Here is a 22,965-nt window from a genome sequence, read left to right as displayed (position 1 = left end):
CTCTCGCACTAGCGTTCCCGCGAAATGCCACAGACACACCATCCAATCTCCAACAATTTTCCAATTATCCCGACAATTAACAAGATTAAAAACACTTGAAACACCCAGTGATAACCCAGTGAGTGATCCCCGTCGACTCGACGAAAAAATAGTGACGGAAAAGTGAGAAAATCGGTGGAAAATCGAGGGAATTGCCAAGCCAAATGGACACTGCACGCGTGCCTTTTTCCTCCGTTATTTGTTAACATTTTGGCGGTAAATAAGAATAAAATTTTGTTACAATTTGTGGTCAGGACACTCGTGGACGTGTTGGAGGACTTTTTGAGTGATTTTGGTGGAGTTTAATTGGGAAAAACCCTGGAAAAATATTGGAATTGTCGCGGCGTCGGGACGCTCAACCCGTTGAGATTGTTGCTGCGACTGCGGCATTGTTGACTACCCAGGAGTTGTAAAAATTGCATAATTCGGTGGTGGACACTTGAGGGGATTGTCTGAGGTTTCTTTGACACCCGGAAAACCGGAAAAACTCGAGTTTTCTTCGAGGTTATGTTGTGTGTACAGAGGGCGTGACAGTACCGGATTACCAGAGGGTTGGTCATAGTTTCGCGCGCTAGTCTCCCGCGCTCCACTCATCAACTCCCGCATTTTTGTAATTTTATTGCTCCAATTGGTTAATGAATATTTTTTAAAAATTGTCCAATTTATTTTTATGGGGTTGTGACGTATGAAAAAAATTGGAGAAAAATTTTACCGTGATTTTTTGGTGTTTTTTGATCGACGGAAAAAGGTCGGGTCTGTCGGCGGTCAGAGGGAGCATTATGGCGATTCAGTGAGAGACCCAAGCATCGCTCTCCTCATTTATCGTCTCTCATTTATTCAATTTGAGGATTTTATTGTTGCTGTTACGTTTGGTGGTGTCAGGGGAGTGTTACCGAGACCCTCAGAAAATATTTGGATTTTTTTTTTCAATTTTTTGGAAACCAGAGCACACGTCATCACGGACAGCATCAAGATGCCACAGACTAGGTGAGTCGGACACGATTTACCTTTGGGTATTTAATTTTCTGCAATTTTTTTCCGACTTTTTTGAGTCGCTGGGTCTTGATAATTTTGTTGTGTGGGGTATCCTCAGGGTTTTGGCGAAATTTGGAAAGAATTACTCTGGATTTTCGGGTTGGAAAAAAATTTTGTGCTCTAACCTGTTCTCGTCGGGGGCAGGGCGTGCACGCTGTAAGAAAAAATTTTTATCTGGGCTTTTTTTCACAGTTTTTCAGGATTAATCTTTGTTGTTGGACTTCTGAATAATTATTGGAGGATTGAGTAATGATTTCTGGGGATCAGAGAAGGGATCATGGGGGTGTGGAGTTCTGTAGAATTTCAGGGAATTTGAAGGAAGGCTTGAGGCCTCGTGGACACAAGTATAGCATAAGGACATTTAATACTCCTTAATTATTGCGATTTTTTATTTATAACTTGGGATGTGGGAAACATGAATATTTGAGAGTAGCTTTAGCGGAAAATTGGGAAAATTTAGTTGGAGGTAGACAGAATTTTCACAATCATTGTGGCGTGGGACAGGAGGGGGCGGGTCGAGAACAGGTTTTCCAGGGTGGAATAGTTTTTGATGGTATCTCAATAAATAATGCCTGCGAGAGCATATTTTTTTATTCATTACTCAATATTCTTTATTTATCATCTATGAATTTTTCATTCAATATCTTTACTCCTCAATTAGTACTAAAATATCCCAAAAACTACAAAACACACTTCTCCCTTGCATTCATTGCACAAGCGTAAGAGTCATTCAAAAACAATTAAAAAAAATTATTTCTCGATGACCACTTACACAGGCAAACAGGCAAAGAACATGTAATAATCATAAATATCTCTATGCCTCCATTTTCACATAAATATCCGAAAAATTGAAGACTAAGTGTTTCCTTTTAATTATTCCTTTTCATCGATTACACAAACCCAAAACTGATGCAATGGAAAATTCAAAAAATGGTAGATAATTTGTAATTTAATTTCTTAATGTTCTTCTTGTCGTTTTACACAGTCTGCAGGAGAACCATTCGTATACACTCCAGGGAATGAAGCCCCAACCCTTGAAACGTAAACGCAAGAGCACAGAGCCATCAGAAGACGCTGAAAATATATATCCACCGACGAAAATAGGGACAATCTCTCATTGTCATGGGTCACGGATTCCCGAGACCCCAAAGACCCCCCAGAGCCATTCTTCACCCCTGAAGGAGAGAGAGCCTACTACCTGGTCAGAATTGCGAACTGCCACGTGTTTTCTAACCCCCTCAGCCTCATCGAGTTCCTCAGGAAAGCCATGCCCTCTCCCCTCGTTTCCATGGGCCGATGGCTCTCAGGTCTGGTCTATGATGTGCCTGGGGGATCAGAAAACACTGACCCAAAGGGACTCGCAGATGTTCCAGAGACATCCCACCCTGCAACCCAGAATGAGGGCCATTCTCCTTGATTGGCTCATCGAAGTCTGTGAAGTTTATAAACTACACAGAGAGACTTATTACCTGGCTATGGATTATATTGATAGGTATCTATCAACACACTCTAATGTACCAAAAAGTCAACTCCAACTCATCGGCATCACCTGTTTATTTATTGCTGCTAAGGTATTTATTTGTTTATTTATTTTATTCCATTTTTTTTATTTTTCATTTCAATGCTTTTTTTTTAATTTGAAATGCATATGATGTTTTGACTTTTTTTTTATGATTTTGGGAGATTTTCAATTTCAGAAATTATTTAATTATGTAATTGTTGTTTATTTTATTTGATTTTCGAGAGGGTTTATCCTCTCTAATGGAGATAGGAGAGACAAAAAATTGCATGCTCGGTATTTTCTGGATATTTGAGGAATGAACAGGTTTAGAGGGATTCATCGAGAGGGCATCTTAGTAGATAATGAAATTCTCCACATACGAGATCGTTTGATAATATCTTAGATTCACTCCATTTATCAATGCGTAAATAAATAAATGAAATTTCGTTAAAATGTCGTTTTATTATTAGTTTTTTACTTTTTCAACGTTTGAATTTGGGGGATTGCAGAAATTTCGGAACGGAATAGTCTACCGAAAATTCACTAGTATTTTTTTATCAATGACTCTGCAATCGTCACTTTCAATAATGTGATAACTTCGAGAATGACGTGTACTTTCTTGTATCTCCCAAATGAATAGATTCAGGAGAAATTGTCGAAAGGCGTTTCGCTCCAGATAACGCAGTTCTCCACAGAAAAAGGTCTTCTGATAAATTTTACGAAATTCACTCGTTTTCGCGATATTCTTGACTTATCTGTTTCTACGAATGTACTGGTTAGAATTGATTAGAATTTTGGTCGAATTTTGGTCGAATTTTATTTCAATGAGCGATCGATTTTTATTTTTATTTATATAATAATTTACAATTTCATTAGAGATGAGGAAATCGGTTCACACACTTCAAATATTCCCAAAATACTCTCCACGTTACTTTTTGAGGCCTCTTATATCATTAAATAATTATTCAAACTTCTAAAGATTATATTGCATTCTCTGTTATTATCCCGTGTTTACGAAATTCTCTTGGGAATTCACATTCACATCTGATCAAAACGTTTAATGTCAATATATTAACGTTAAAGCGATGAAACTACAAAACACCAAAAATAATATTCCCATTATTTCCCAAGCTCCTGAGAAACGAGTAGTCTTGCTTAAATTCACGAGACCATTTTTGTCGCTGACAAAATTCCCCACAAAGCACTTGTCCCCTCGAATTCCCCAGTAAACCCACTCAGTCCTGGCATATTCCAAAAATAACTTACCCATCATTTCTGCACAGGCAAACCATAACAAGTCGAACAATAAATTTCTCTCAAATAAATATTTAATACCGTAATCAGTCAATCCATTGCTGCATGCCGAAAGAATTTCTTCGGAACTCATCAATTTTTCACACCATGATAATTTATTTTTAAATTACATCTCTAAATTGACCGGATAAAAAATCATGAATTATTGCAAAAATAATGTGAATAATCAATAATGTCATAAACTTCATTGATAGTTTTTCAAATAAGGAAAGAAAGCGTTAAAAACACAAACGAACGAAATAATATTAATTCTCGAGAGCCGCAGGAACTAGAGTATTTTTTTCGGTGTATTTACCTCGTGAATACGAAAAAAACCATAATAAATGATGAAACTTTTCATTTTCTGGCAGGTTGAAGAAATCTACCCTCCAAAAATCGCGGAATTCGCGTACGTGACTGACGGTGCATGCACAGAGGACGAGATCCTCGGGAAAGAGCTAATAATCCTGAAAGGTCTCGGCTGGAACTTGTCCCCAGTGACACCTCCGGGTTGGCTGAACGTCTACATGCAGATGGAGTCGGGAGACTGGTCACGGCCGCATGCCTTCATCTACCCTCAGTACAGTGGTCTCCAGTTCTCGCAGGCAGCCCAGCTCCTGGACCTGGCGACACTCGACGAGGGCAGCTTGAAATTTCCATACTCCCACATGGCAGCAGCTGCTGTGTATCACACCCAGGGTCGAGAGTGCGCCCTGAGGGTATCAACACTGTCCTGGGAGCAACTTGCACCGTGCGCCAAGTGGCTCAGTGCATTTGCCCACATCATAGCCGAGGATGACTCCCAACTACTCTCAAGATCAACAGCATCACCAGTGGAGACTCACTCGGGTTCTGGACTGCGGGCAGCAGTGCCCAATATCGTACTAGATGAGTCCCACAGAATTCAGACCCATGTCGTTGACCTCGCGATGCTCGAAAAAGCACAGCAGAGGCACAAGGACTCGGAATTTCACTCACTAGACTCTTTGGACTCAACGAGCCTCGATACAGGCAGCCCTGATCAGAGTGGCATTCTCACTCCACCCTCCAGCAGCCAAAAAAATTCACCAACACCCACCAGGTTACCTCCACAACTCGAACCTTATACGTAATTCAGGGCTTTCTCTAAGGCCAATCAAGGGGTTGATTATTATTCAGTAAGGGAGTGGTAAAATCAATGGCATGAGAATATATTGATTTGTGGAAATGAGACCACGAGAGATCTCATTTCCGGATTTTTACTTTTGAGCTGAGAATTCAATATGTACATAAGATATTTCAGAGATATTTCTATGGGATTTTTAAGTCAAGATTTTTCTCGTTTTTCATGACAGAAAAGAGCTTGCATTGAAAATGTCGTGGTTCTCTCGTAGTGAGCGGTATTTTATGGCTTTGTAAATAAATATTAATCTTGTAAACTTTGTTTATCATACTTTTGGTTATATGTATAATGGACAGAGTTTCTGTTATTTCAAGGAAAAAATATCGAGGGCGTTTTTTTGGTGATGAAGTTTCTTTAAATTTCTTAATTATGGAATGTTTTTATGTAATGCTTCCCTTTTACGTTTCGCACTTATCTAAATATTCATTCGGCATTTTCTCTAATAGAAGTGATTACCGAACGGAAAATTGAGGGAAGTTTTTTTTATGTCTGAAGAAATCAACAAAGATTGTTCCATGAGATTCTTTCCTTGGAATTACTGCTCATTATGAGAGTGGTCTCGTGCCCAATGGAGTGCAAAAATTAATTTAGGATGATTTACCACTTCGCTATTGATTGTATTTCGATTCTTTTTTTTAGTAATCCCCTGCCCTCTTAGTGCCTTATCCACGTTTTCGATGACTCTTTTATCCGGTCAATAAAATTTTTAACACTGCCATGGTTAATAGGTTTTTGGGAGGCATCGTGACTTTAAGAAGACTCTTAACAGTGATATGAATATTATAATATTATCTTTGAAGTGTTTAAGAGACGAAGTGCGCAGGTGTTTGGACGTTTGAGGATTCCATTATTTTTTTTTACTGGGATTGTTTATTGTTGCTTGAAGCAATAGGAGGGGAGGTTTATGGACTCGAATGAAGATCTTTTTTGATCTATTCGTTAGTAATGAAATGTTAGAACTATTGTCAGTCGGTAGATAATTATGAAAGAGTGGATATTGAGAATAAATTAAAAAATTGAGGAGCGAATTTTCCAGAGTATCTTCAGATCTAATGAATTTATAGAGCGCATTGAAATTTTTATGCGCTTTCAGAGCATAAAAACATTTTCACGTCTCCTAGATTTATATGAGTTGGGGATATTCTCGAAAAAAAAAATAGTGAGAGTTGGCGACTCAATTAAAAATTCAGTTTTTGTTAAATATCTTTGAAATCATTAGGTCTATCGTAAAATGTAAACAAACATGTTGTGAATCTTGTGAAGTACAAACGCAATTTTATGTTTTTAAATGAACCTAATGGTTTCCGAAATATTTGTGGAATAAATGGAATCAATTGAGACAGTATAGTTCAATAAATTGAGATGATTGAATAATAATAGGGATAAAACGAATCGGGTGGAAATTTTCCGTGCACTTTTCTGTGATCAACCCACATATGAGGGCTTCATTCCTTCAGATTTCACTTCATAAAAGAAATAACAAAATCATCAATATATCGAACAGTAATTTAGTGCCTTAAATAAAGTGCTCCTTATACTTCTTTATATAGTGCATAAGGAATGAGTGTTGTACATAGTATTCTCTTTTATATTAAAATATTCATTACTTGCATTTAACAAATGCCCTGATTTTTCACGGGTACACGGTAATCATCGAGAGTGTAAATAATCTCATGTTATTTTTCGTCATAATTGTGAGAATGAAAATAGGAGAATTAAATATGAATTTATATTGACTTTAATGAGTGTCCCATCGAATTGTTGAGAGTGAAAATATCGGTTATCGTTAACAAATCATCCAGTATGGAACAGGGAAATAACGTGAGTAAACATGATGAGGAATGATAGAATTTTTACATACAATTTGTAAGATGCGATTGACAATAAAAAAAAACAAAAAAAACATTTTTGAGTATTATGACCTGACAGCTGACCTAAATATGTCCGCATAGATTATGAAGACGTGAATGATGGGAAATGTTTTATTAGAGAAATTAGAACATACTTTTCAGTTGTACAGATAAAAATTCATTTATTACGACAATCATCGTTCTCTTCATAATTCCACATCCTCAATCTTAAATTAACGCCTCAGGTTATAAAACTCCCAGGAAAATTACCTTCCGTCTAATTCCACACAATGCTGACAGGTTCCTGATTTTTAGCTTTTAATTTCCTTTCGATCAGGTTCTCCAGAGCTTCGCTCCTGACACTCAGCGTCTCAATCTTCTCGACAAGTTGCTGATAAGGTGAGGCAGGCTGTCCTCCCATCACGACATGTCCCAGTTTGCTGTCAATTTTGGCATCAAGCCGGGCATTACGAATGAGATTGACAATCCAACATTCAGCGACGTCAGCCTTCATATTGAGTTTCTCTGCGAGCATTCCAATGGAGATGCACTGGTGGATCCTGCAGAATGTCTCAAAGATCATGAGCCTAGCGTTCTCCACAAATTCATTGAGAAGGGCTATGAGGAAGAAATCATTGAATACTACTGTCTGACACTCCTGGAGCTTCTGACGAGCTCCATCAAAATCAAAATTCACGTAGAGATGCTCCAGGAACTCTGTGATGGGGTCACGATACGTGTAGGACTCCTGCTGAATGACTTTGACGAGATCCTTGAGTGTGGAACGTCTAGAGCGGTTCACAATAACAGCAGCTGCCAAATAACGTAGTATGTGTGGACACATTGTCTGGATGGCGTTGAGGTAGTGAGGGCGGTACAAAAACATTTCAATTATCAGATCCCTGCCTTTTGCGTGATTGAAGAATACAAAGAGACTCCAGTGGATCAACCAGGTTCGTTGCTGGAGGACTTGCAGTGAATTGCCAATGACATTGCTGTCAATGTATTCTCGTAGCTTGTTAACGTCCTCAAGAGCTGTATCCCAGTTCTGGGCTAGAATCTCCGAGGCTAGTTTACCCCACAGTACGTTCAAGTAATTCTGAAAAGAGAAATTACTTGTCACAATTTGTTACATAAGCTTCATAATCTGTCAGGATGTTCCAACTTCGGTTTTATATGCCATTGATTTTTGCAAAGAAAAAGTTGAATTGTCGTTTATGAGAGGATAAAATCTTACTTTGTCTGTAGGTGGCATGATGAGCATATAGAAGTATAAATAAGACGTTGTAATGGAGTAATTTCCACACTCGTATCTGTATTTAGCCAATTTAACAAGATTATCCAACATCTCAATTTGGAAATCTAATTCTTGGGTTAAATAATTATTCAGAGCTTTTGAATCCCTCATTTCCTCCATCTTCTTCATGGCCTTCTCGTTGTTCATTATCGATACAACAACGGATACACTATTTTGGAGTACTCCGAGTTCTTGCACAACCACTGCACGTCGAGACTTCAACGTCTGAAAAAAAAATTAAAAGATTGACTTTTGAAGATTGTAATTAATGGAGCAGCTAATGAATCAATCACAGAAAGGGTTAATTACCTCTGGAACCTCCACATTTGGATACAGCTGCATCCTGATATCGATGGCATAATCAATCATATTGGTTTTGCTAAGGATAGCCAGTTTGGCGTGGAGCAATTCATTCTCGTCATAAATCTGAAAGAAATATTTTATGACAGCATTACTCCAATAATTAATTAGATGATAAAATAACATTTAATGACAGGATAATTTTTAAGAAATATTCGCCTGTGAACTCGTTCATTTGTCAAATAATGATCACATAATAGAGGAAAATAATAAATTCCAGGCGATTTTCTTTGAATTTCACAGGTATATCTAGTTTAATAATTAGAAAGGACCATCTTAGCGCCCATATTGCCCCAGTTTTGCAAAGTAAGATACCAACAAATTGGTTATTTAACAATTATGAGTTGCACATGCCACATACATAACCCCAAAGCCACATGTTACATTGGGAGCGAAACATCTGCTCACCTCTTTAGCTGAGAGAAATTCCAGGAGTGGAAAAACCAAGTGCCGGTCTAGGTACTGTCCAATCTTCGATGTCAAATCGAATTTCGCCATGATTGTAATGAAATTATCAAAAATATGACGCTAACCACACGAACAAGGCGAGAACGCCGTCAAAAGGAACCGTCAAGGCGACGACGGGGGTTCCAACTTAGGGTGTCGTGCCAGAATCGACCTTCCACAGATCGATTATTTCAGACTCGATATTCGATTTTTCGATTTTTCGATTTTCTCGACTGAAACATGAAAATTGACAATACTTCAAATTGTTAATAAATTATTTAACGTTGTGCAAGTCATAAAAATTTGTTAAAATTATAAAGTTGACTATTTGATAGGTTTCCGGGAAAGTGTGAATATTGAAAAATCCAAGTTCGAACGTGACTCAATTAATTACTAAATTATTTAGTCAATTAACTTCAAATAAAGTAAATTTATGCAATGTTACGTAAAAATTATTCAATATTAGTTTACGTCAATTCCATCGATAATTTCTCAGAAAAATAAATAAAAATTCCTTTTCTCCATCTCTTCTCCAGGTGTCAGGGATCCAAATAGAAAATTCGTGTTTGCTCCTGGAGCCGGGGCCGAGCCGAAACCAACACATCACTATGTTACCGATTTTTCCTCGTTCCTGTGGTCTTATCAAAATAATCACGATCTTTTCATTCATGTCAGTGAAATCGTGATTTTCAAATTTAAATGTAACCAATCCCATACGTAATACGCAGAATCGATCGAAAACTGGCGCCACAATCGGCGATCGGTAGAATTAAAATCACATTTCACTCGAAACAGATAACAAACCGAAGAAACTGAGAGAACATAGCAGACCAGAGATAAGACTATGCATTGTCTTAATTGTGTATTTTCGTACTGCCTGAGTAGATTGAACCCTCAATAAAAAGAGTTGCCAGTCTCTGGATTATGATTTTCCGTGTCTAGTGGAGTGCTCCAGTGGCGGATTTGACAGTGATAAAAAGAAAAAAAAAAAGAAGTGATTGAATACGGGTTATGGGAAGATGGTGAAGGGGCAATACGGTCACTGGAATGGGTTTGCAATCGCTGGAAATATTGAGACAAGGTGTTTGGGCGAGTTTGACTGGAGGATGGTTCTACGATCCACATTTAGATGTTTTCTCAAATACATTTCATCTTTATACGTGGCTCTTTCTACTCTGTTTGCCGTTTACTATTTATCTGGTGGGTTGTGGGTGGCAAATGTTTATCGATAATTCTGAAATCCCCTCTCTGGGAATTCATTCTGCCCCACTTTTTGGTGTTCAATAATTTTTTACACTCCTCTCGTTATTTTTTCTTTGTTTTCTCTATCAGTTTTTTCCACCAACTTTCTACGTTTGGCTCGCCTACTGCGTCTCCATCGTCACTCTCTTTGGCACGATAAAATGTGTGAATCATGCTCTACATTGTGTTTACGATACCAGCGAGTGTCTGGAGGAGCCAGGACCAGCTGTCAGTCTGAAAAAATCAGAGAGCGAGAAGCAAAGAGCTGCACGTAGTAAATGCCATGACAGGTGCCAGGATCAGGTGGATCTGGGGATTGAACTGCAAGTTTTGAATGGTAATTCCGGTATTTTTTATAGAACAGGTGATTCGCGCTGCGAAGTGGAAGTTTTAATAGTCTTATTTCCTTCTAGGAAAAACTGACACACCACCAGTGGAATGTTCCTCAAGAAATTCATACATCGAACAGAATGCAGCGAGTGCTGATGCTGATAGTATAACATCAGAGTACAATCGTGAGAAGCCAAATTCAACGATCGATTTGAAAGTTGAGATACATCGTAAGAATAGTTCAGAGAGCTCAGAGGAGTCGCAGCAGTTGAAGACAAATGTGATGAATGTTGATGATGAGGTTGAGTGGAGGAAGAGACGTTTGCAGAGTGGAGGTATTTGTAGGCATGCATCAGCTGACTCACACTGCAGACACTCGAAGCAGAGCTCCTCCAAGAGTGCATTCGAGGGGACTAGGATTAAGCAGACGAGCTCCTTGGAGCTTGAGCAACAGCATGGGGAAGATTATCCTTACTGGAAGTCCAATCAGAGTGTTAGGAGGCTTGGATCGAATTCTGTGCCAATGGAAACACATCTTATCACTGATTATCCACAGAGTCTTGAACAAATTATATCGAAAAAGAATAAAGACATGGATAAAATTAAAATGACAGCGCATCCACAATTTTTAGAGGTACTTTTCTTGCTATATCATTCGTTTCAGGAATTCAGCACTCGATTCTCTGATTTATTATTTTGTTGGCATCATAATGGAATTGTCATGGAAGTCTTTGATCATTGCAGGATATTGCTAAAAAATTACACCAACAGCTGGTGCACCCCCAGAGTTTGGAAACTATCGATGCAACTAGTAAAAATGCTGGTCCGTCTGATGACAATAATTTGCCACTTCATCCCCAGAGTTTAGAAACAATTAATACGAAGAAAGTGAGTCATGCATTTTTTAGTATTTATTTATTTTTCACATTTCATCACATCACATCACATTTTTTTGTAGAAAATTGAACACTCAGAAATTCAATTAATTAGTGAATGTAATGATTTCAGGTATTGAAACAAAATACTTTGAAACGCAATCAACTTCAATTACTTCCCTATCCGAGTTATGGCTCTGAGATAGTCCATCCAATAGCTGAACAGAGCGACGAACAATTTGTTAATGAGAGTGCAGGTGGTTATAGTTTGCGTGACTCCTATAGTCCACTGTTAACCAGAAAAACAAAGGGAGAATCTGGTATTTGTGCCAATCGTGATCGTAGTTTGAGTGCTGGGGGCTTTGAGGACAGATTCTCGAGGTTCAATGGAGAAGTTGCTATTGACGATGACTCAGCAAATTCTCGTGAGGCACTTCTTGAGGAAGTCAAGCCAGGATACAAAAGGAGATTTAGTAATGCCAGTCAGAGTAGCCATGAATTATCTGATAATGAGAGGAGGAAAGAAATTTTGGACGAGAGGGAGAAAAAATTGGATGACCCCCTCAATTCTGGGAGTATTGTCGGCATTGATTGGTTGTTTGAGAATGGAGATTGTCCAGCTGAACCTTGGGCGAACAAAAGTGAGTACTGGAAATTTATTAATATTTGTTAATGGCTTGGGGCGAGTGGAAGAGCCTCGGGAGATTTTAGTTGGAGGAAATCGAATTTGAGTTCCTGAAATTTGATAAAAAAGTGCGGAGCGATGCACCACTACAAATAAAATCAAATGAAAATATAAAAATAAGAATCTGTTTTTTGTATCACATTTCTTTCATTGCACTAGAATCTCCTGTCGGATAAAAAAAAAATTGTCGGTTATTTGTTAATTAATCACGTAGCTAGAAAAAATAGGGAAGCTCCCCGCGCACCTCATACCCGAAAATTCTCATAACTTTCTGCTGCCCAGTTTATTGGACATTCACGCATTCCGAAGATACCTCCACTTCCGGGAGTCTGCAAACAGCTAGTACCGATTGTAAGTCTCCAAACGTAGGAAAAGCCTCGAATAGAGCTGTGAGCAGTCTATAGGGATTAGGCATTATTAGATTAGCCATAGCAACATTGCAATGTCCCAAGGGGAATTTTTATCTGAATCAAATAATTAACTCATCAGTCTAGTTTTCCGAATTACCCCAGGAAATTTGATTCGAATAAAAGAATTCCCCCTTTTCAATCCGAGAATTGATTCCACCGTCTTTCTAGACTTTCACCCGAAGGACCCAGACTCGGGTTCCTCGAGCACGACGACCTTGAGTATCGACAACGAGGTAAAGAAATCACTATTGCCCCAGGGAGTACCACAAGATTCAAAACGTCACCAGGGGGCAATCCCCAAACAGCACCGTCCAAAGTCCCCAAAAGTTCCCCGACTTCTCTCATCCCTTCCCTCACCACCCTCACCGCAGACCGAACCCCGTCCTCCCCTGACCCGCCGCGATTGCATCCGTCGAGACCGCCCCGAGCCAAAACCAGACGCATCAACGAGTTCACACCACGAGCTCTCGATGCTCTTGTCAAAATCCACCCCCAGGAATCAACGCTTGAAAGAAGCAATCCTCAAGCACAACACAGAGTACCAACAGTCCCCCCAGCCACCTCAGGAGGCCCCAGGTCCCAGCAGAGTCCCAGTGCTGATGCCACGGAGAAATCATCCCCGAAAGGTAAAGAGTAATCACAGGGCGCACAGAGCTGGTCCTCGTTACAGCTCACGGGAAGATTTCGCTCCGATAACAGCACTTCTCGGTTTGATATCAAATGGCGAGTGCCACTTGGCGACGAATCACAATGACACGAGCGAGGGTGCAGTCCACTGTTACAGAGATGACAACGGTCGGTGGCTGGCTTACACCTTTGACGAGAAGGGCTCCGGTGTAGCGACCTCAGTGCCCATTCCCCCAGGACCCAGTGACAAACTCCTAAATACTCTTCTAATGCGACAACAGCTGGGAGTCGATCACTATCCACAGCTGGATGGTAACCTGGAGCTCACGGACTCCCTGAGCAACAGCTACAGCAGTTTGAGTTTGAATTCAGCTGGATTAACTGTGATCATAGATACACCCCCAGTGCTCTCGAGTCCTGCCATCAATCAAACAAAAAGACCAGTGGGTCAGACTCTCGTGGCTTCCAACATGGGAAATCCCATTCCCTTTGACATGGGAATGCTCTCAGAGCGTGACGTCTTCTTCAGGATGATTGCGGAGAGAGACGGACGGATTCACAATTTACTGGAGTCACTGGGGTCACATGTATTGGAAAGTCCAAACCCCAGGCCTGTTTTTCCATCACCGAATCAGCAGGAGGGTGATATCAATACTAGTCTCTCCTGGAATCGATTTATAGACGGTCTGGATGGACCGGGGGACAAGGCCAAACCCACCAGGCACTACTACAAGTGGAAAATAGGAAAATTACCACACATTAAAGTGAGATTTGACAGACTCTCGTTGCTAGCCCTGCTGGACAGGAATTTAACTGTCATCGAGACGATAATATCGACGTTACTGGCTGTTCTCGTTGCTGGCCTCGGCCTCAGACTCCTTCAGCAGGGCTTCTACAAGGACATATTTGCTTTTATTTTTTGTTTCGTAACTGCTGGCTGCCAGTACTCATTACTTAAATCCGTGCAGCCCGATGCAGCATCTCCCACTCATGGATTCAACAGAATAATCGTTTTCTCGAGGCCTGTTTACTTTATCATTGTGTCGAGTATTATTTTGATCCTCAATGAGATCCTGAGGAATTTTAAAACATCTGACTTTCGGGTTTATGGTCTCAGGGTGGCCGATTACGATGTCATAATGCAGGTGCGGAATATTCTCCTGATATTCCTCCTGACGTTCCCCATAATATTCTCGCTGGGGCTCTTTCCCCAGATCAATACTTTCCTCATGTACATCTGTGAACACCTGGACATTCATCTCTTCGGGGGCACTGCTACCACTGGACTCGTGTCATCGGTTTATTGTCTGGCGAGAAGTGTAATAACAGTAGCAACACTCTATGGATTTGCCTACGGAGCTCTGACGGAGCCCAAGTCTTCCCAGCACATTCTCTTTTCCATTTTTGTTGGACTCCTCGTGGCAATATCCTACCACCTCAGCCGATCCTCGTCCGATCCGAGTGTCATCTGGGACATCGTGAAGACGAACCTGTGGCCACCAGAGATGTATCTCGAGGAGATGGAGGCTAAGATAATTGAGAATACATCGAGGCGAGAGCCACCAGCTATCTACAAAGACACGAAAATCAGGACGTCAGGGAGGAAAAAGGACGTTAAGATCAAGGTGGGAGAGCAGTTATCAGACTCTGAGCTCGTTGATCCCCTCCCAAAAAAATTGAGAACAACAGTCAAAGCTAGATTGAAGAATGATCTCATAGTGTGCGCTATCATTGGTGTTTTCTCTTTCTCCATTCATGCGTCAACTGTTTTCACAGCTCTTCAACACGAATTGAATCCAGTCCTCTGGAGTATCGCCAGTTGTTTGGGTTTTCTCCTTCACTACATCGTGCCAGAGCTCAGGAAGCAATTGCCCTGGCTATGTCTCGCCAGGCCTGTCCTCAGAAGTCATTGGCACGGTATATTCGAGGTGAGAGAGCCTGTGAAGATTATGTGGTTCGAGAAGATCTACGTCTGCCTCTGCTTCCTCGAGAGAAATATACTCTATCCAATTGTCTTCCTGGGAGCTCTCACCGAGAACTCCCCAAAAATTATCGAAAAATACGGTGAGAGTATTGGACCACTCATAATCGTCGTCTGTGGTCTCAAGAGTTTGAGATCCTCCTACGCAGATCCAACCTCCAGGTACCTCGTCATTGTCTTCGCAGTTCTCTTTTTCAAGGTGGATTACTCAGGCCTCTCCGAGACATTTTTAATCGACTACTTCGTCACTAGTATAGCATTCGCCAAGATCTACGAGCTCCTGCTGAAGCTGAGGTTCGTTCTAACTTACATTGCCCCATGGCAGGTGACCTGGGGATCAGCCTTTCACGCTTTCGCCCAGCCCTTCTCAGTTCCCCACTCCGCCATGCTCTTCGTACAGGCAACAATCTCCGCAGTTCTCAGTACACCCCTCAATCCACTCCTGGGGAGTGCCATCTTCATCTGCAGTTACGTGAGACCTCTGAAATTCTGGGAGAGGGATTACAAAACGAGAAGAGTCGATCACTCAAATACGAGGATGTCGTCGCACTTGGAGAGAAATCTTGGGGCCGACGACAACAATCTCAACTCGATATTTTACGAGCAGTTGACGAGATCCCTCCAGCACAGCCTCTATGGGGATCTTGCCCTAGGGAGATGGGGTAACGTTGAGCAGGGGGACTGCTTTCTCCTGGCATCTGATTACCTAAACTGCCTCGTGCACGTTGTTCAGCTGGGGAATGGTCTCGTGACATTTCAATTGCGTGGTCTTGAGTTCAGGGGAACTTACTGCCAACAGAGGGAGGTCGAGGCCATCTCCGAGAGCATCGAGGAGAATGACAACTGCTGTTGTTGCGAGATGGGTCATTTCTCGAATGTTCTGAGCATGAATGCTGCATTTGGCCAGCGCTGGCTTGCCTGGGAAGTTGCCAGTTCCAAATACGTCCTCGAGGGCTACTCGATATCCGATAATTCAGCTGGCTCTATGCTCCAGGTCTTTGACTTCAGGAAGGTCCTGGTAACGTATTACGTGAAGAGTATTGTATTCTATGCCATCAAGTCGACAAAGCTCAAGCAGTGGCTGGAGAACCCCGACATCATCGAGGCACTCAAGCCCACCCTGGAGAAGAATTTTGTGGATCTCGACCCAGTATTCAACATGAATATCGACGAGGACTTCGATTTCAGGGCTAGTGGCATCACCAGGAGCAGCTTCTGCAATGTTTATCTCGATTGGATTCAGTTTTGCGCTGGAAAGAGTGATAAATCTTTAGAGAGGACTAGGGACTCCTGTGTTGTGTCTCTTTGTCTCGCTCTGAGTCTCCTGGGGAGGAGAGTCCTGGGGGCTGCGTCACACAATACTGTTTCCTCTGTGGAGTTCTTTCTCTATGGACTTCATGCTTTATTCAAGGGAGATTTCAGGATTACGTCCATGAGAGACGAGTGGGTGCTCCACGATGTGGATCTTCTGAGGAGTGTCGTGGCGAAGGGAGTGAGAATGGCTCTCAAGCTCCATCAGGATCACTTCATGAGTCCTGACCAGTACGAGGAGCCAGCAGCTCTCTTCGAGGCAATTGACAATCACGACAGACACCTGGTGATTAGTCACGAGGCTGATCCACTCTGGAGGAATGCTGTTCTCAGTGGTGCACCCAGTTTGCTCGCTCTCAGGCACATTCTCGATGATGGCATTGACGAGTACAAAGTTATAATGTTGAACAAGAGATTCCTCAGCTTCAGGGTAATCAAGATGAACAGAGAGTGCGTGAGGGGACTGTGGGCAGGCCAACAGCAGGAGTTGGTTTACCTGAGAAATAGAAATCCAGAGAGGGGATCCATTCAGAATGCCAAACAGGCACTCAGGAACATCATCAATAGCTCCTGTGATCAACCCATTGGATATCCCATCTATGTCTCACCGTTGACGACGAGCTATGCAGAGACTAATGAACAGCTGTGCTCCATTGTGGGAGGACCCTTGAGTCTATCTGCCATCAGGAGTAATGTCCTCAAATTGTGGAGAAAAGTCAGGAGGAGGTGTGGACAGGGATGCTCCAGTGGAGGAACCGCTGTCCAGGATGATGGAGGCTTTGGCAATGATGGGGTGTACGTTACCGCACACAATACTCATTTTGGATTCAATCAATCTGGTCACAACACCTCAGGCTCTCAGTCAATGGACTCTGGCTGTCAAATTGGTGGTTCCACCGGTCGAGGCTCTCTAGGTCGTGCAAATACTGGATCCCTTGGGGGTAATCGAGGCTCTCTGGCTTCCGTTGGAAAACCCACGAGCTCAACTCTAGCTTCACTCGCTGGTCTACTCAGTAATAATGACATAAAGATCGAGTCGAAGTGTGAGACTAGCTTTTCGAAGCCTGAGAAGGATGAAATATCACAACGAGTCAGGATTATGGATCCGAATCAGGTATACGATGCTATTAATCTTGGACGCAGAATTGACGTCATCTGGCCTGATGAGAGGATGAGACAACAGGGGGGCAGAACGGGCTGGCAACATTGGGTACCAGAGAGGGGAATGGAGGGGTGTGTTGTTCACAGGTGGCTGCCAAATCATCGTGATCCTAATCGACGATCTCATGTCGATAAAGTTATACTTCTTGTCAAGATTGATGATAGGTACGTTCCCATTGCTGAACAGGGCGTCAGGGACTTGGGTGCAGAGGTCTAGGGTAATTTGGAATTTTTGGGTTATTCAAGAAAGGCATGTGATCGAAGAATGAAGGGACTGCTTAGTTATTATTATTCGGGGTTTACACTGAGATCAAAATTATATTTCATATTTTTAGATGGGTTTGAAGAATTTTCATTTATTGGCTCGAGTCTATTATTGAAACTTCAGTCAAGTTCGTAATTCATTATCGATTATAAAGTATGTATTTGGAACACAATGAGTCCCTGGAAAGAATGGACTGGAGAAACATGACAAATGTAGATGATTCTATCGAGGAAGTGGATATTTGGATAATGTATAATTTTTTTCTCAGTGTAGCGGCTTCATTCCTCTCTTAAGAGTGATTACTTCATTCATAAAGTTTATCGGAGCTTTTCTCTGTGGAGAATATCCTGGGGATTGTGTTGGTGACTTTTATTAGTTGGTGGGCGTTTGAAAAATTGTATTTTTAATGGATTATTGCAGTTTTATGGGAAAATTGGATGGTAATTTCCGGTTGGAAAAATCATAGAATGTTAGACGCGGAATCTCCGAATCCCCGGGATATCTACCTCTGCGGAGAAAAATCATATATACCAAACATGTTGTACTATATTATGTAAAATATCGTGTGTTATTTGGGGATTATCCAATTGTCAATGAGAAAATTTGGAATTTGACCCACTGTATATAGAAGTAAATACTCTTGTCGTTGTTTTCTGTGAGAATTATTTAACTGATGTTGAGGTGCAACGACAAAGTATTAACCAAAATAATAGAAATATGCGGCTGTCAAGAATTGTAAATATCGTCATTCGTGTTTTTCTACAATTTTGTTACAATTTTTTTTAAGAAAAGACTATGAAAAAATATATTAGTCAATAAGCTGTAGATAGCCAAATGAAAAGTAATTGTTTAAGAGGTTGAATATGTGGGCGAGAAGGACAACAAAGTATCGAATATATTGTGTTAATTCCGTGGATGTTTGAGGTGAATAAAAATTCCCGATGGAGGAACATATCTTTCAGCCAAAAACACTTCAACTGGACCTGAATTCAGGTTGTTTTTTGCTTCATGGAAGAAATCAGGGATGAGGTGGCAGAATTTATTACGTGAATTGAAGGGACTGCGGTACAATGGGTACTTCAATCATTTTTTCTTAATTAAATAAAACGTTGCAATTAAATTTTCAATATACGGAAAAGAAATTAATTAATTAATTAAATCAGTTGAGCTGAGGTTGATCTCATAACAGAGGGAAATTAATCCCTCAAGGGAAAAATTATCCATTTGTAAAAAAAAAATGGATTCACAATTTGGAAAGGATTTGGAGTTCCCATTTTGCCCTATCGTCTCTTATCACGTTTTTTCCCGGGATTTGTCCTTGGAATATTCGCAAAATTACCAGTAAAAAACAAATCCACGTCTCAACATTCGTTGGCTTATTCCAATTCTCAGCAACTGCTCAATCTCATTTCTTTCGTTTCTTATTATTGAAAAAAAAACGTTACTTACTAATTGTTAACTGAAGTTCAAACATTTTTGCTGGTGTCAAGATTTTTAAAATCATTGTAATTCAATTTTTCAGTGATCATTATTGAGGGAGAATAAGGTGAAATCATGATATTTTTAATATTTTTTCCATGATAATAAATTTCTATTTGATGAATATTATTTTTAAAGAATCAGTGTTTTTATAGGGTTTTAAGTGATAAATCTTTTAACATTTCTTTTACTTTTCATTGTGTAAATAACCAGCGAATCACAGCATTGCCTTATCGTGGTGTTATCGTTCGACGCCAGACTGATGATGAAAAATAATAATAATTAATAACAAGAGATGAAATACTTAGCTAGTCTTTCAATTGCTGGGGACGGTTAGTGTAACGAATCATCGATTAGAGTCGAGAAAATGAATTCCCGTAGAAAAAAATATTGAGAACAAAATTCGATCAATGCAACTGTTACCGGCCTATTATCTCTATTATCAGTAACTCAATTTGCCCTGCCCCCGTGAGAATTCCATCGATTCGAACAGGAGCAGAGGAAATGAGTTATACGAATCGAATAATTATATGGAAAATGAAAAGCTCAAGAAGCAAATTTATATGAATAAGCCACGCTATTTTTAATTTCCTCAATACAATTTGTAATCAACAGAAAAAAATATTAAGATATTAAGATCAGTTGAATCATCTTTTGACTCGCAAAAAATCTTTTGACTTACAAAGAATTATGATTGTATGACATAAACAGAAAGAAAAATCCTCTGAAAAATATTTCTTCCACTTTATCTATTGCTCACCCAGAATTTCTGGAATTTCGATTATTTATGCAGGCGAAAATGACAATTAGTGGAGATTTGTGATAAGAATTTCGAAAAAATCGGGATAATTTTCGAAAGATGATACACCTGGATCTTACGCTAGAAAATTTCATAAAAACTCTCGACATCAACGAGGCCAGCAAGAGAATCATGAAATAGTGTAAATCTGATCATATTAAAGATACAATTGATAAATAAAAATTATTAATGAATTATTAGCGTTATAATATCGATTCAAGAGGAATGAATGGAGTTTCCTATGATGTAGATCGATTAGTTTTTAAGTTTTGAAGAAACTCCAAGATTAATGAGTTGGGAGTAAAAAATTTGGAATATTTTGTGCTCCAGACCAATCAGTATAGAAAAATAATGAATTAAAAATTATCTGGACTCATCTCCTTTCTTCGGCACTTCACTACGGAATTATCCAAGAGGATCAATACAGCATAAGAGCAAAGAACTGTGAGACCCTCTGATTTATTCGTTTATTATCTCGAATGTATATATTATAAACGAGACATAGAAAAGAACATTTTGTAAATATGCAGTAGCACTTAAAAAATTGCACTATCGAAGATTGAAACAAAGTCTATGATACAATTTTATTTCAGAAAAATAATGAGAATTCTCATTGCACTAAATTAAAAGACGTTACTTTTTTCAAGAGACAAACCACAATAATAGTGATAATTACAATTGAACACGTGTACTCAATCTCCCAGTTCCATATTTATTTTCAATTTCAATATTTCATTGGATATATTTACCTCAACAGCAGCACCGCTCAGTCAATTCATCGTACGTTTTCTGGATCTCAGAACTGATGAAGAAATATCAAAATTTGAATATTTTCAGTTCACTCCGAGATATTCGTCAAAACATACGGCAATGAAAACAGGTTTCTCAATTCATTCGGTTAAAGTCAAAAGATATAAAACTAAGTCACACTGGCAAATTTATCACTTGAATATTTGAAAACATTCTGTTGAGAATGTGATGTACCTTTCATCCAATTTCCAAGAGTTTATCGGTTCTACCGAATGTTTATCCAATTAATTTGAGAAAATCACGGTTTCGCGTTTAATTATTTGATGAGCTTTCCCTAATATGAAGCTCTCGGAAAAATAATGGGAATTAATTCGTTGATATTCACTAGATATTTGTATGAAATGTAATAAATCTAAAACGAAATTGAGCGAAAGGCACATTGACAAGAATTATGATTGAGTTTTAACTCCAGGCTTTCTCAATTTATTAATTAAGTTCTCGATCATTCCGGCCTCAACGAGTCCAATGAATTTGTCAACAACTAGACCATTGGAGACAGCTATGACCGCAGGCACTGCTTTAACTTCAAACGTGTGCACCAATTCAGGATTTTGCTCAACATCGATAATAGCCAGATGAAGGTCCTCCATGGGACCTACCAATTCCTCCAGCTTTGGTGTCAATATTTTACAAGGATCGCACCATTCAGCATGAAAATTCACTATAACTGGAACATTACTATTCATCACTTTAGAGATGAACTCAGTATTGTCGGTTATTTGAAATTTTTTGTTGCTCCTAGAGAGCAGCGAAATTGCTCTCCTCGACAGTCGAAAAATATTTACGTTACGCAACATTTTTAAAGAGCTATTTGCTAATTCAATTGTACTGTAATGAATTTTTTTGAGGTTGAGCTGTTCAGAGTTTCATACTGAGTCTAGATGCAGCTCAAAAAAATTCTTTTTTTACGGTTACTGAGCGATTCAATGGCGACTAGAATATCCAGGTGGTTATTTTTCTGGGCCTTCTGGATTCCATCAGTTCGTACTTGATGTAGGCGATCAGGGCCACCAGGGAGGAGCCTGCCAAGAGCGTCAGAAGGATCACTCGCCAAATGAAGAGATGATCGTAAGACTAAAAAAAAAATTCAGTGGTATAAATTACGAGTTCCATTTGAACGCTTAAAATTAATAAATATTCTAATATTACTGATTATTAATGACATAATATGATTATTACTATAATATTTCTATTTATTATTTTTTATAATAGAACGATTTATTGATTTTCTCATTCAAAACAATTATTTTTATCGTTATCATTATTATTTGATTGTCATTTCTTTCGGAATTTATTGAATTGAATAAAGAAGCATTCAGATGATTTCTGAAGAATTACCTTTTCGTGATGTGACCTTGGATACTCCGAGTTTTTCGGTACACTGACCAAAATAATGGTTATGACTGCAGCAACAGCAACAGCGAAACCCCCGATTCTCTTCTCAGTTCTCAGAGCAACAGCGAATATCAGTCCAGCCGATAGCCAGAGTGTCACGATTATAAACAATCCAAGGCCAATGCCCAGTATGAGAGTTGTCATCACCTTTGGAACATAAATCGAAAGAGGTAACACACAAACTGGAGGACATGCTACGATGTTCGGTGCAAAACTACATTCGTTTTATGCGTTTTATGAGTAAAAATAGATGCTTGACATTTCAGAGGAGTTCGATGATCCTAACCTTCGGAGATTTATGAAGATTACCTTTCAATGGGATTTTATGAGTCGGTGGAAACGTGGGACGTATCAGCGGAGTCTCAAGGTCAATTTAATTGTAGCACTTGGTGACGATTTGGTCTTTCGTCATGAAATTATTTTTGTCCGTTGGGTGATTTCGCAGAGGTGATAGCACTGGGTTAGTTTTTTTGATTGAAAATCGAACTTTTGAAGGTCGATTGTTGCAGAGTCGACAATCGAGACACCCCCATTGCGTGTGGCGCCCTCACTCTCTTAGGGTGCAGTACTACGATTCCGCTGGGGTCACTCCAACCCCCAGAACTGAGCCT

The 22,965-nt window shown here is 39.8% G+C and overlaps 5 protein-coding genes across 7 annotated transcripts; 2 read left to right on the top strand and 3 right to left on the bottom strand.

The window, feature by feature from the left end:
• The first annotated feature begins 8 nt into the window (after positions 1–8).
• CycE (cyclin E) lies at positions 9–6,901 on the top strand. Its single transcript, XM_011313611.1, has 3 exons — positions 9–1,026; positions 2,060–2,645; positions 4,240–6,901. Exons 1-3 carry the CDS (start codon positions 725–727, stop codon positions 4,978–4,980), a joined length of 1,629 nt encoding a protein of 542 aa, XP_011311913.1. The 5' UTR covers positions 9–724; the 3' UTR covers positions 4,981–6,901.
• Positions 6,902–7,035: 134 nt separating this feature from the next.
• Positions 7,036–9,139, bottom strand: eIF3e (eukaryotic translation initiation factor 3 subunit e). Its single transcript, XM_011313610.1, has 4 exons — positions 8,946–9,139; positions 8,487–8,603; positions 8,118–8,402; positions 7,036–7,979 (listed from the first exon to the last, which is right to left on the bottom strand). Exons 1-4 carry the CDS (start codon positions 9,033–9,035, stop codon positions 7,158–7,160), a joined length of 1,314 nt encoding a protein of 437 aa, XP_011311912.1. The 5' UTR covers positions 9,036–9,139; the 3' UTR covers positions 7,036–7,157.
• Positions 9,140–9,782: 643 nt separating this feature from the next.
• Positions 9,783–21,317, top strand: pcx (pecanex). 2 transcript variants are annotated; one of them, XM_011313606.1, is made up of 7 exons: positions 9,783–10,184; positions 10,317–10,563; positions 10,640–11,190; positions 11,301–11,444; positions 11,565–12,072; positions 12,399–12,467; positions 12,695–21,317. In XM_011313606.1, the coding sequence occupies exons 1-7, from the start codon at positions 10,032–10,034 to the stop codon at positions 17,821–17,823; spliced, it is 6,801 nt and encodes a 2,266-aa protein (XP_011311908.1). In that variant the 5' UTR covers positions 9,783–10,031; the 3' UTR covers positions 17,824–21,317. The 2 variants fall into 2 exon arrangements, with proteins under 2 accessions (XP_011311908.1, XP_011311909.1); XM_011313607.1 differs by lacking the exon at positions 12,399–12,467.
• Positions 20,822–21,773, bottom strand: LOC105271832 (thioredoxin, mitochondrial). Its single transcript, XM_011313608.1, has one exon. The coding sequence runs from the start codon at positions 21,754–21,756 to the stop codon at positions 21,349–21,351; it is 408 nt and encodes a 135-aa protein (XP_011311910.1). The 5' UTR covers positions 21,757–21,773; the 3' UTR covers positions 20,822–21,348.
• A 96-nt stretch (positions 21,774–21,869) lies between these two features.
• On the bottom strand, positions 21,870–22,850 carry LOC105271830 (uncharacterized). 2 transcript variants are annotated; one of them, XM_011313604.1, is made up of 3 exons: positions 22,664–22,850; positions 22,298–22,501; positions 21,870–22,033 (listed from the first exon to the last, which is right to left on the bottom strand). In XM_011313604.1, exons 2-3 carry the CDS (start codon positions 22,496–22,498, stop codon positions 21,893–21,895), a joined length of 342 nt encoding a protein of 113 aa, XP_011311906.1. In that variant the 5' UTR covers positions 22,499–22,501; positions 22,664–22,850; the 3' UTR covers positions 21,870–21,892. The 2 variants fall into 2 exon arrangements, with proteins under 2 accessions (XP_011311906.1, XP_011311907.1); XM_011313605.1 differs by lacking the exon at positions 22,664–22,850 and having other exon boundaries at positions 22,298–22,595.
• Positions 22,851–22,965: the final 115 nt, after the last annotated feature.

Source organism: Fopius arisanus, unplaced genomic scaffold (genome assembly GCF_000806365.1).
Source record: "Fopius arisanus strain USDA-PBARC FA_bdor unplaced genomic scaffold, ASM80636v1 scaffold00126, whole genome shotgun sequence".
NCBI classification, from domain to species: Eukaryota; Metazoa; Arthropoda; class Insecta; order Hymenoptera; family Braconidae; genus Fopius; species Fopius arisanus.
This window is presented reverse-complemented; position numbering and strand designations above follow the sequence as displayed.